The following is a 12,595-nucleotide window of genomic DNA, read 5'->3' on the forward strand; positions in this document are numbered from 1 at the left end:
AAGACATGCGTTATAACAGACAACGTAGGAACAAGGAAGAAAATTTCTGGGTAGCCAAACTTTTATTAAGAGAGAATCTTTAAACAGATGGTGGGCTTAGAGAAATAGCCATATATGCTAAGAGAAGAATGCATGCCTAAGTGTACTCACAATTCTCCTCTGAAGCAGACCGCCCTACAGATTTCTTTTGCTTTTCACATCCACAGGTAATAGTCCTTTGGACAGCCCCCGGAATTTCTCGCCAAATGCACCTGCTCATTTTTCCTTTGTTCCTGCCCGCAGGTAAGTGGATAGAAAACCTTTTATAATTAGCATGTGTGGACTTGCACGAATGTCACCCTCCTCTAGGTGTGTTAGCTTGGACTACAGCCAGCAGAGTACCTTGCCTGCTTTCTTCTCCCAGGCTCAAATATCCTTACTCGTTTTGCTTTCTAGATGCCTTAGGTATTTGTGTTTGAGTATTTGAGCCTTAGGAGAATGGATATTAGATTTATTTTTTTATAATCCTCAGGGTATGTTTCAAACATACTTTCAACAGAATGGCCAGTAAGAAAAGAACTCCCAAGAGGAACTAAAGGTGTTCAATTCATCCTCTAATTTAGCTCTTTTGAAGGGGCTGGAAGGGACATCATATGCCCTTTTCTTGGCCATGAAGGTAAATCTGTCGGAAGCTCTCTGTGTTAATCTGGGTAGACTAGAGAAACAAATTCATGACACTCGTGTGTATAAGAAAGAACTTTACATATAAGAGCAGTTGAATATTGAGAAAACATTCCAGTTCAGATGAAGTCCATAAGTCCGATATTATCTAATATGTCTGATACAAATCTATAAAGTCCTATTGAGACTCAGGAAATACATGCAGGAAGATCACAGGCCGGGGAAGGGAAGTCTCGTGAATCCAGTGGCATTGTAAATATCTCAGCATTGGCAGGGGTTTCCACATGGCTTCTCCAGCTCCAGTTGTCTAGCTCCATCAGCCTTTCTCCATGTATCTTCTCCACAGAGATGTCTCCCAGGGAGTGAGCATGTGTCCTGCCTCCAGTGAGCTATTGATCTCCTTAGCGCCTCCAGATACACTCATCAAGCTACTACCTGATTGACAGGCTAGACTCCACCCCTTCACTCTTTATCCTCAAATTGACACCAGATTATGTAACTACCCCTCTATCATACAGCCCAGGAGTGGGGTCAAGGAACTACAGGGTCTTAACTTAACCTTCCATTAATTTAGAATGATTTGTTATCTAGAGAGCAATGTTTACACTATTCTCTTTCCATTTTTATCCATCCCCCAAATGATACAGCCCTATTGTTGACACCTAGTAGCAATTCTGACAGCTCAGTCCCTTGCTAGGGTATAGACTGGCCTCTGGAGGGATACTGATCCATCCATACTAGACACCAAGGCTCCAGGGAACAACCAGAAAGATCGTGGCTCCAAATTTAAACCTTTGAGTGACTAGGGAATATAATATAACACGAGGCCAAGGAAACTCCAACACTTAGACTAAAAAGAAAGTTATTTTGCTGATGGTGCCCGGCTATCAAAAGATAAAGGCTTGAAGGTAAACAAGCGCCATCTAGCTCAGAAGCAACAAAGCCCACATGGAAGAAGCACACCAGCCTGTGTGATCACGAGGTGTTGAAGGGATCAGGTATCAGGCGTCATCAGAACAAAAAAAATCTTACCATAGTGGATGGGGGGGCTGGGGAGTAAGGAGTGGACACCCAAAGTCCATTTGTAGTCCACTGGACGGCCCCTTACAGAAGGGTCCAGGTAGGAGACGAACCAGTCAGCGTGCGGTGTAGCAACGATGAAAAATACAACTTTCCTCTAGTTCCTAAATGCTTCTTCCCTCCCCTCTTCCACTATCATGATCCCACTAGTTCCTAAATGCTTCCAAACATCCCCCACCGCACCCCACTACCTTGCAAGTCTGGCTATACCAGAGGATGTACACTGGTACAGCTAGGAACCAGAAACACAGGGAATCCAGGGCGGATGATCCCTTCTGGACCAGTGGTGTGAGTGGCGATGTTGGGAACGTAGAGGGAGGGGAGGGTGGGTTGGAAAGGGGGAATCAATTACAAGGATCTACATGTGACCTCCTCCCTGGGGGACGGACAACAGAAAAGTGGGTGAAGGGAGACATCGGACAGGGCAAAATATGATGACAAAATAATAATTTATAAATTATCAAGGGTTCATTAGGGAGGGGGGGAGCAGAGAGGGAGGGGGGAAAATGAGGACCTGATACCAGGGGCTTAAGCAGAGAGGAAATGTTTTGAGATTAATGAGGGCAATGAATGTACAAATGTGCTTTACACAATTGATGTATACATGTATTGTGACACGAGTTGTATGAACCCCTAATAAAACTATTAAAAAATTAAAAACACACACATATACAAAAAGAATTGCATGAGCCCCCAATAAAATGATTTTTTAAGTTATTTTGAAGATTGTTGTGCTAAATTTGAGGGAGAAAATAAATTCTTGGAGAAAAAAGATTAAAATATAATGGAATATTTCATGAACTTTTTGAAGCTCCTTCATACATAACAGGAGAAGGGGGGGTGAGACTCAACCATCAGCTAATTATTAATGACAGTCTGGAAGAAATCCATCTTCTTTCTACCCAGGATTCTGTCTGAGAAGGACAGGGCCAAATTGGGGGCATTTGGTGACTGATTTGAGTGACCCTACCCAGCTGACCCAATTCCTCTACTTAAAATTCACTATGTTCCGTGAACTCATCACTCTCCCTTTTTTTTTTTTTTTGAACTCACTTCTCTTAAGCTGGGTAACCTGAACTAGTTAACCAAAGCTCTAGACAGTCTCTTACAATATGAAAACATGCTCAATGGGTGGAAGGCCTTCCTTACGCTAGACTGCCAGCTGGGGCTGTGTTTAAATTGTAACCTCAGATGAGGACTGAGTTGGAGCCTCAGAATCTGTCACTAGGTCCCTTTAAGTGACATTGAGCTGTTTTCCATTCATCCAATAAATTCTTATCAATCACTATTAAGTCAGACACTATGCTGGGTGCTTAAAATTGACATAACCCCTATTTTCTTGAAACTTACAGTTTTGTAGATTCTGTGCATTTGGTATTCCCTGTGTAAGGATTGCTGTCCCTTACACTTTCACTTAGTTAACTCATTCTTATTTTCCTGTCACATCTTAACTGCCAACTTCTCTGAGCTGTCCCCCATATTACACGTTCTAAAGGAGCCTTATTTTCTGTCAGCTCATCTTATTTTATTTTCTAAGTGTCACTTAACAATACCTGATATTATTTGCTTTTCAGCATCCTTCAGCCATAATTAAAAACATCTTTAACAGATATGTTGCAAGCAGCATCTCATTGTTTGTTGATTGAATGGGAGGATAGAGATTTAATGAGCAAATAAACAAATTTGTAGTTCTAAACTGTGGTAAGCACCATGAAGGGTGAAAACAATGCTGCATGAAAGAACAGAAAGAATATGGAATTAGAGAATCTACTGGATTGTCACATACGGTCTTTCTGAAAGATTGACTTTTAAAAAAAATTAATTTCTTTTTTAAAGATTGACTTTTAAACTAAAACTTGAAAGATGAGAGGGAGCACTGATGTACAGAGCATTCCAGGCAGAAGGGATAACATATTCCACGGGAGACCTTGTGTCTGCTTCAGGAATTGAACCAAATAGGAGACTTGGGGAACTAGTATTATCCTTAGGACTCAAACTGTTCTGTGAATTCCAGGGATTCTGAAACTATTTGTTACTGGTCTAAGCTTGAGCCTTACAGAATCACATTACTTTGGAATATCATTCAAAAGACAGATAGGATAAAACACAAAGGATAGACGCATTCATCATAAAATTTTACTTCTGATTTCCACACTAGACTAAATTCCCATGATCCAACATCACTCTGTAGTTTCCCTGATTCTCACTAAAATGTACATCTTTCCACTACAGCCATGGACACAGAGCAGACAGGTAATAAGTAAGGGATGTGTGTGTTGGGGAGAGGTGCTGGGAAACTGCTATGCATGGCCAGATAAATAGGGTTTGTGATGTTGTGCTTGTTGAGAGATGATTGCATTGATTTTCTGACTGTGGGCATGAACTCTGGGCTTTCCTATCTCATCAAAAGGCTCAAGGGATTCCCCACTGCCTGCTGGAACCAAGACTCAGAGCTGACATCCTTTGAAGCAGGAACTGCTTATTATTTCCAGTTGCTGAATAGTTCTAAATTTGTGGCCTCAGGACAAGTCACCTAGTGAAAGTGACTGGCAGAGGAAATCGAGGCGTCCTGGGGCAGTATTGTATTATTTCTCAGTACCCCTCTGCCCTTCAGTATCCAGAGAACTGACTTCCAGTTCTAGATAATGGAGGAAAACTTAACAGTGAAAAATTTACTTGATAAGGTTTTGGGAAATCCATCCCTGAGTCATACTGCTTCCATCTTCACCAAGTTATGTTTCCTGGTGTCGGTATGTTTCCTGTATAGAGCTCCCGGGACACTGCAGAGTGCACATAAGTGTGAGCACTCTCCTGGGCATTTCTTTGCCTCAGAGGCTAGGTTCCCTGCAGAGCTAAGTTGACATGTGCTGGCTGCGGGGGTGGGGGGGGGCGGGGGGGGGCATGAGGTTTGAGTTATATGCATGCAGCATGGAATCCCAGACTCCCCTTTCAGAATTTAGCAGGGAAAGCTGCTAGGTATTGGTGGTGTGGAGGAGTGCTTCAAAAGGAGATGCAAGAGTATCCCTCCTTTTACCTCCTCTTTGCTCAACCTTTTCACACCACACACAGCCTTGGAAAGCCTTGGCCAAATCACATACAGCCGTGGGTCTCAGTGTTCTCTGAAAATTGAGGTTATTGATCCTCCATTGCCAGCTCTAAGGTTTATGGCAAGACACACAAGATAGTTTTGCTCCAACTTTAACCAGGGCAGCATATCCCCTACCCCACCCCCACCCCTGCCAAACTCCGTGAGACATTGTTTTTGCTGCATAACATCCCACAGTTCAGGCAAGGAATTATGTGTTCATGTTATAAAACCTGGATCTTTCTCCTCTACAACAAAGCAAATGGGGTTGGGCTTTGGAGAGCACCACAGCCTCCCCCCACCCCCAAGGCCCCCGTTGCAACCAAGTGTATCAGCTTTCTCCTCATTTGTAAGAGTTCTGTCATGCATGGGCAAACATCCTCCAATGGTTTTATGGGTGGTACAAATGGTTAAGCACTCACCTACTAACCGACAGGTTGGCTGTTCACATACCCAAGGTGCCAAGGAAGAAAGCCTTGGCAATCTCCTTTCAAAGGGTCAGAGTGTTGAAAACCAACCCAGTGAAGTATTTCTGCTGTGCGCACAAGGGGGTCACCATGATTTGGAATTGATTGCACCTGGTTGTTGTTGTTCTTTTTAGGATAGATTCTAGCCAGCCTTTAACTGCCTGTCATCTGTGGATTCATGCTCAGTGCAGACCCAAACGATGGTCCATTTCTTGGTAGTTGCTAACCCACTGGCTTGGGAAAGACCAAAGTGCCCTCCACATGGAGTTTTGAATTGGAAATTATTTCATCCAATGGAAATTGCCTCCTTGTACTGACTGATGCCTTTAATTGGTGCCCTCTGCCATTGCGTCCCTGAAAGCGATTCGGGCTCAAGAGTATAAAGATGGTTATTTCAGAACCGCAGGATTATATAGAGATATTCTTCTTCAGAGTCACAGACTCCTTCATAATTAGATACTCGTTGTTGCAGTGGAAAACACACAGTAGTGGGCCCCCATGTCGAGATGAGATGAAAACATAAAATAGATACAGCAGAGTATTGCTTTGAGATGAGTTAACCAACTGCCAGAAATTTAGGATGGAGGGGCAGACAGATCTGGGGCCAGGATGAATGGAGCCTGTGGAAACGGTCTTCATAATCTTTTCTTACATAGGACTGACGGACGGCGCTGGTCCTTGGCCTCTCTGCCTTCTTCAGGCTATGGAACCAACACTCCTAGCTCCACTGTCTCCGTAAGTCACAGACTCTGCAAACCTCTCCCTGCAGAGGCAGTCCTTTACTAGGGGATATTGAGCCTATCCTTGTGTTAGTGCCAAGTGGTTCTCAGCTTTTCTTTCTACCTTTCCTCCTTTGAACCAAACTCAGATCGTTTGACAAGACTGAATATGGCAGAATGCCATACTCTTGAAATGCCCTTGGAAAGGGTAACCAAAGTCAGAGAAGAAATTGAGGGTGGACTTTGGCTTTTTGCCAGGGAAGTCCAGGGTTGGGGCCTTTAAACATGGCTTCCTCACTTCTTCCATTAGACTTCCAGAACTGCAACCCCTTCCTCCTGTTCCTCTCCCTACTTTTGTCACTTTTTTTCTTTCAAAAATAAAGGGAAGAAAGATTATTTGAAATTGTAGTTCCCTAAAATTTTGAATTAGGGAGAATTTTTGCCTAAAGCACAATAGATGCCAAATTGTTATTGTATACAATTAACCGAAAATAAATCTTCCTCGTTGAGCCAGGGTGGAGGCTTTTTTGAAACTAGGGTTACAGGGAGTCCTCATGACATAGTGATTATGCATTGGACTGCTAACTGCAAGATTGGCAGTTCAAGCCTACCAACCGCTCCAAGCGGAAAAGGTGAGGTTTTACACCCTGTAAACAGTTACAGTCTTGGAAACTTAGGCGGGCTTTTCTACCCTTTCTACCCTGCCTATAAGGTCCTGTGAGTCAGCATCGACTCAATGGCGGTGAATTTGGCTCTGAGTTTAGGGTGACAGGACTGGTCATCTTTTTCAGATAGTAAACCAAATGGCAAATGTTGTAGGCTTTGCCAGCCAGCTGAAAACAAATTATGACCCGTGCTCACTTTTCCTGCCACTCTTAAGGTCTTTTCTCCCTAGTTTTTCTTTTTATGAATCCCTCATGAATGCTTTTCAAGGCAGGAGAAAGGAGTGTGACTTATTCCCTTGGCTTAGACACTACATGTACACAAATCCAAAGATCTCACTGATCTTTTGACAGCTGTAAAGCTACAAGACTCATCCCCAGTAAGTACTACTCTTCTCATCATCCTTTACTGAAACATGTTTTTTGAGTCAAGCTAAGAGTCCTCTAGTTACTCCTATTCCATATTTGAATGGACTCCGGCCACTGTTGCCACTGGCTGGTTTACACTGCCCTCCAAGACGCTATGGAGACCGCCCTCCATCTGTGTATACCCTCATGTAGAGTATTGTCCCACAAGAGAAGCTTTAACCAGTAGCCAGAGAAATGCTGGTTGCTCCCCTGGTGGTCAGGCTTGTGCCCTATAACAACCAAGGTCTCTCAGTTTGCTGCAGCTTTGACTCTGAATGGATTTAGGTCTTAATTTCTGATCCTTAATCAGTTGGTTGTTATGCGTCGCAATTGACCCCCGGGGCAGTGTTTGGTTTTTTTAATCAGTTGGTGAATGGCCTGTGGGCCAGTGACATGAGACTTGCTTACTCTCAGTCATTGTGTCAGGTGAAGGGGAAACCGCTGAACCCATACTGCATGGGGCCACAGCAGGTGCTGCATCCCATGGGTGCCTGGGTGAACTGCCCTCAAATGGTCTCCTGTGATTCAGAGTAGGCGTTCATTGAGAATTCTCTCATTGGGCCACATTTCAAACTCACAGTGGTTTTTGGTTAAGTATAACCCAAAAGTTATACTTTTAAAAAAATGTCTGGCTTGTTCCTTGATGTACTGGTGTCCCTAATGTCTGGGTACAGTCAGGGCCTCAGCAGAGCCCATTCTCTGGCTAACAGTCCAAAGGAAGCATTGCTGAACCATCCACAGGCGTGTTCTCTCAAGGTCTGTGGAAGGGAAAACTAAAGGGGCTATCATTTGTACACTGAAAATACCCAGAACCTTTCTTGAACCAGGAAGCATGATTATTCACCATTCCCACCAGCCAAAATCTTCACTGAGGGCAAAAGGTCTATGTAGACAAATCTGCTTTTTGCCACTGAAAGAGGCTTCTAAGTGTTATGGGACCCTCACACCTCATGAAGATGTCGGTCTGATGTCACCAAGACTCCCGAAGGACTCAGATACCATGTATACTCAAGGAGACGCCAACCCGAGTATCAGCCAAGGCACCTAATTTTACCACAAAAACTGCACTAAAAATGTGCTGAAAAACTCAACTTATTCTCAAGTCTATACGGAACTTTGACTTTCTCTAAAGGGCCAGAGATGAGCAAAGCAAAAAGGAGCGAGAGACTGAAGATTGTCCTTTGGGTTTCGTTGTAAACATAGATTCTGGGAACCCCCTAGGCTGTGTGCAGTTTTCTTTCTGCAGACTGTCTTGGGCCCTGCCCCTAATGGTGTTTGTTAATGTTTCCCTCTGTAGTCTTCCTGCTCCTCACAGGAAAAGCTGCACCAGTTGCCCTTCCAGCCCACAGCCGATGAACTGCACTTTCTGACCAAACATTTCAGCACAGAGAGTGTACCAGATGAGGAGGGGCGGCAGTCCCCAGCCATGAGGCCCCGCTCCCGCAGCCTCAGGTGAGCAGTGCTCTCTCTGCCCAGCACCCAGTACCTGTGGATCTCTGCTTGCTTGTATGCCGCAAGGGTTGGCAAACTTTTTCTGTCCAGGGCCAAGTGGTAAATAGTTTTGACACAACCTGTGTGGCCAACAAAGTCTCTGCTCATGTCGTTGGAGAGCAACCAGAGACAGTCTGTAAACGTTGACAGTGGGTAAGCACTCTGCCCTGAAAGGTTGAATCCACGGTGGGAAAAAGCAGCTTGAATGCACACTGGGAAAAACCTGGTAATCTGCTCCCATGAAGACACTTTGTGGGGCAGCTCTACTCAGCCCGATAGGTTGGCTGTGAGTCGGAATTGATTCGACAGCAACACAACATTTACAAAATTAGACCGCAGGCTATAGGTGGCCAGTGCCTGGCATAGGACATGGGCACACCTCAAGTGTGTTAAGCCCAGTGAAACTCAGGGCATTTCTGGCTTTATTCACAGTGCTCAGCTCACTGCCCGAAGAAGTCTGGGAAGACTGTCGACTTGCTCATCTCTTTTCCCTTTCAGAGTAGTTCACAGTTTGCATGTGCTGTAAAGTAAAAGGAGCACAAGAGTAACATCACAGTAGCATAGTAACAACATAGTAGTGACATCAGTCCTGGGCATACTTGGCTGAAGAAGACTGTTTCAAAAGCTGAATTAAGTGAGCATAAGCGAGCTCATTTTCCTTAATCACTTGGGCGGGCCTTTACCAAACTCAAACAGCTCATCTATCTGAATTCCTTAGATTAATTTGCATAACTGATAAGTCTGTGCCAAAATCCAAGATAAGAGCATGGCAGTTAAATTGACATGGCTTTAATGCCTCGCTCAGCTTTCTAGGGTTCCTGGGGAGTGATGAATGGTTACTACGTGTAGGGTGGGTTCCCAGAAAAGTGGAGGACCCCACAGTGTCAGCAGTGAGCTGAGTAGACCACAAAGTCTGGTTCAAGGTCATAGCTTGGTGAGGATCATGACTTGTGACTTGAGCAGTTGGTGCGCATCCCCAGTGCCTCCCCGCACCTGAATCGTGGTGGTGTTAGCTTCCCGCCCAGAGGAAAGGCCGTCTTTGAGGCCGTTTGAGTTTGAGAGGACTACATTGACATTAGGGAGATCACTGCTGCATTACTCTTAAATTCTTGTTATCAGTACAGCCAGCACACAGGCCATGGGCCACTTTAGGGAGGAATGGCAGGGAGGAGTGGGCTTGATTTGGCCAGCAATTGGCCAACCCCTGGCATAAGAAATTGACACAGCTCAAGTGAGTTATTAAATACAGTGAAGCTCAAGGCCTTATGGCTTCTCTGAATCCAGTCCAACTGGGATCACATGTCAGGAGCACCAGACTAAGTAGCACCCAAACATCCTTTCAGTTACGTTGCTCAAACTTTGAAATTCTTCAATGGAGTGTGACCACAGGGTCAGGGGAGTGGGATTTAGGTTGGGGTCGGGAGTAATAATTTTAGGCTAAAAAACATTACTTGTTCTTTATTGTGGGTGACTTGCACTCCTAATTTACTACAAGTTGAATTGACCTCAGTCACCCCCTAGGTCAAAGGCCCGCTGGCTATGGTTTATCTGAAATAAGATAAAGGTGTACAGAGTTTCACTTTGGTTGCTTTGGTAATGGTTTGATTTGATTCATGGAACATGCAGGGTTATACCTAGCCCCACTGGCCAAAGCTCAGAGGTTTTATTATTCCTGTCCTGGGAGATCATCCTAGGGGCACTAAAGACTGGGAGTGAGGGGCTCTGGGGATGGGCATCTTTCCACGTGATAATTCCATAGCACAGAAGTAACAGGTTTATTTCTGTTTTGTCTAGTCCCGGACGGTCTCCAGTTTCCTTCGACAGTGAAATAATAATGATGAATCATGTTTACAAAGAAAGATTCCCCAAGGTAAGGCCCCAGGTAAAAGGCCGGTAACCCCTCTGAGAATGGCTTCCTACAGTCAGCTCCAGTGGGAAGACTGGGGTGAGGGGACCAAGTGCTACCCCTAGAGCTAATCAAGTAGAAGAGCAGAGAGGCACCTGGAGCAGGAGCCCAGGTGCTCAGGGCATGCAGGCTGCCTGAGCAGAGAGAGGTGGCAGAGGAGTGGAAGTTTGAGGATTGTGCCTGTGGACAGAACCTGTGTTTCTCCTCTCCCTGGGAGATGGGGTATCTGGTAAGAAATTAGGCTTCCCTCCTAATATTAAAGGGAAAGGAGAGAACTGAAGACTTTATTTTTAACTGCACATATGGATCCATGAGCCAGAGTCTCCCAGAACAAGATTTGCCCCCTGATAAAAGATAATACATTCAATACAGAGTTCTTAAGTAGCATCTCAGTACCAGACCAAGACCTCAGGGTTGCTTCCTAACATTTAAATGTGGGGTCTCCAGCTAGAACATTCTAAGGGAGAAAGGTAGATTGCTGTCCTGAGATAGTTGAGGAATCGCCCTCGTACCTCTGTTGTTTGGTCATTGCAAATGACTTCTGACACCAGATACCTAGTGTTAGGCCAAACTTCACAGGTTACACAGATTAAAGGCACATCCTCCTGACGTCCAAGTCTGCTCAACCACAGATTGAGAAGTCCTCAGGCCACACTTGGTTCTTATCCAACTGGCTATAAATTCTGAGGTTCAGTCATCTACTGGAATGGCTCACAGAACTCAGTGCAAGTATTATATTTCTGATTATAGTAACGCAGAACCAGCAAAAGGGAGAGACATAGTGTCAGACCTGGGAGGGTCTCAGTTCTCTGCCTTTGGAGTAAGAATGTGACCCTGTGTCAGTCTGTGTCCTTTAGAGAAACAAATCCACAGAAACTCATGTGTAAGAGAGAGCGTTATATATAAAGGGTAAGTGCATATCAAGAAAACATCCCAACCCAATGCTGTCCAAGTCCAACATTAGCCCATATATCCAACACCAATCCACAAAGTCCTCCTTCGACTCTCAAAACAAACACTATGACGCTGACTGCAGGAGGAAAGCCGAATCAGTGAACGTGTAAGCATCTCAGCACTGGCAGGAGTCACCAGGGCTGCATCAGGGTAGGTCCTCTCAGCTTCTCCTTGGGGATGTCTTGCAGGAAGAGAGCCTTGTCAATTGAAGCAGGGAACTGGCTTAAGGCAGCTGCACCCTGGTGTGACCATCACAAAACAAGAGACCCCAGAACTAGAAAGGCGAGGTTTACGGAGCCATTTATCCCTTCGTCTTTCAATTAACCCCACATGTGTTTATCGGCCAGGTTGGCACAATAAACTAACTAACTTAGACCCCTTCTGGAACCATCTGCCTGTGAGCATATTGTGAGGGAGGCTCAGTGAACAAAGGTGTCAGATATTTAATTTTAATCAGTATATAGATATGGTTAGTCATGTAACTGTGCTCCCTCCCTTCTCAGCTCTGCTTTTATAGTATGAAACAGCTTTAAAGAACATGTAACGGTTGATACAGTTTTACATGGCTCAAGGTTCCAATCCACTTTTCTTGTGATTAGTCTTTGTGGGATAGCCAACTCCTAGCCGGAGTAATGTAATTAAAACAACTGTCCCCAAACCATAAAATTCTTAGAAGAATATAGGGGCAAGGCTAGCAGGCCTAGCTTTTAACTATGGATTATCTAATATAACAAAAGTAAAAATAAATAAACCTCATAAAAATGTAAGTTCTTGGTTTTTCAAAAGTCTTTCCCCCAAAAAAAATAAAAAGATAAGCTACCACCTGGAAGGCTATCTTTGAAAATCATGTTTCCAATAAGAATCTAATAACCAAAAAATAGATAAACCTTAGCAAAATGAGAAGTAACCCAATCATAGCATGGGCAAAGGATTTGAACAGACATTTCACCAAAAAGGACATAGAAATGGCTGCCAAGCACATGGAAATACAGTCAGTGTGACTAGCCGTCAGAACGGTGCAACTCCAACCCACAGTGAGATCATCTCACTCCCCCTGGACGGCTCAGATCAAAACAGAACACAGTGCTGGAGAGGACGGGGTGCTGGGAACACTCAGTCATTGCTTGTGGAAATGCAAAGTGATGCCGCTATTGTGGAAGAGT

General features: G+C 44.4%; 1 protein-coding gene across 8 annotated transcripts in view; it reads left to right on the forward strand.

Annotated features, from left to right (window-relative positions):
• The window catches only part of MAST2 (microtubule associated serine/threonine kinase 2), a 188,963-nt gene that overhangs the window by 154,667 nt on the left and 21,701 nt on the right, over positions 1-12,595 (forward strand). For 5 of the 8 annotated variants that reach the window (XM_075555633.1, XM_075555636.1, XM_075555641.1 and 2 more), the window contains 5 exons: positions 207-282; positions 3,973-3,993; positions 5,949-6,027; positions 8,379-8,533; positions 10,367-10,442. In XM_075555633.1, the coding sequence (XP_075411748.1) occupies positions 207-282; positions 3,973-3,993; positions 5,949-6,027; positions 8,379-8,533; positions 10,367-10,442 (407 nt within the window). The remainder of the gene's footprint in view (positions 1-206; positions 283-3,972; positions 3,994-5,948; positions 6,028-8,378; positions 8,534-10,366; positions 10,443-12,595) is intronic. The other 3 variants (XM_075555639.1, XM_075555644.1, XM_075555651.1) reach the window with 1 other exon arrangement.

The sequence above is a fragment of the Tenrec ecaudatus genome, chromosome 1 (genome assembly GCF_050624435.1).
Source record: "Tenrec ecaudatus isolate mTenEca1 chromosome 1, mTenEca1.hap1, whole genome shotgun sequence".
Lineage (NCBI taxonomy): Eukaryota > Metazoa > Chordata > Mammalia > Afrosoricida > Tenrecidae > Tenrec > Tenrec ecaudatus.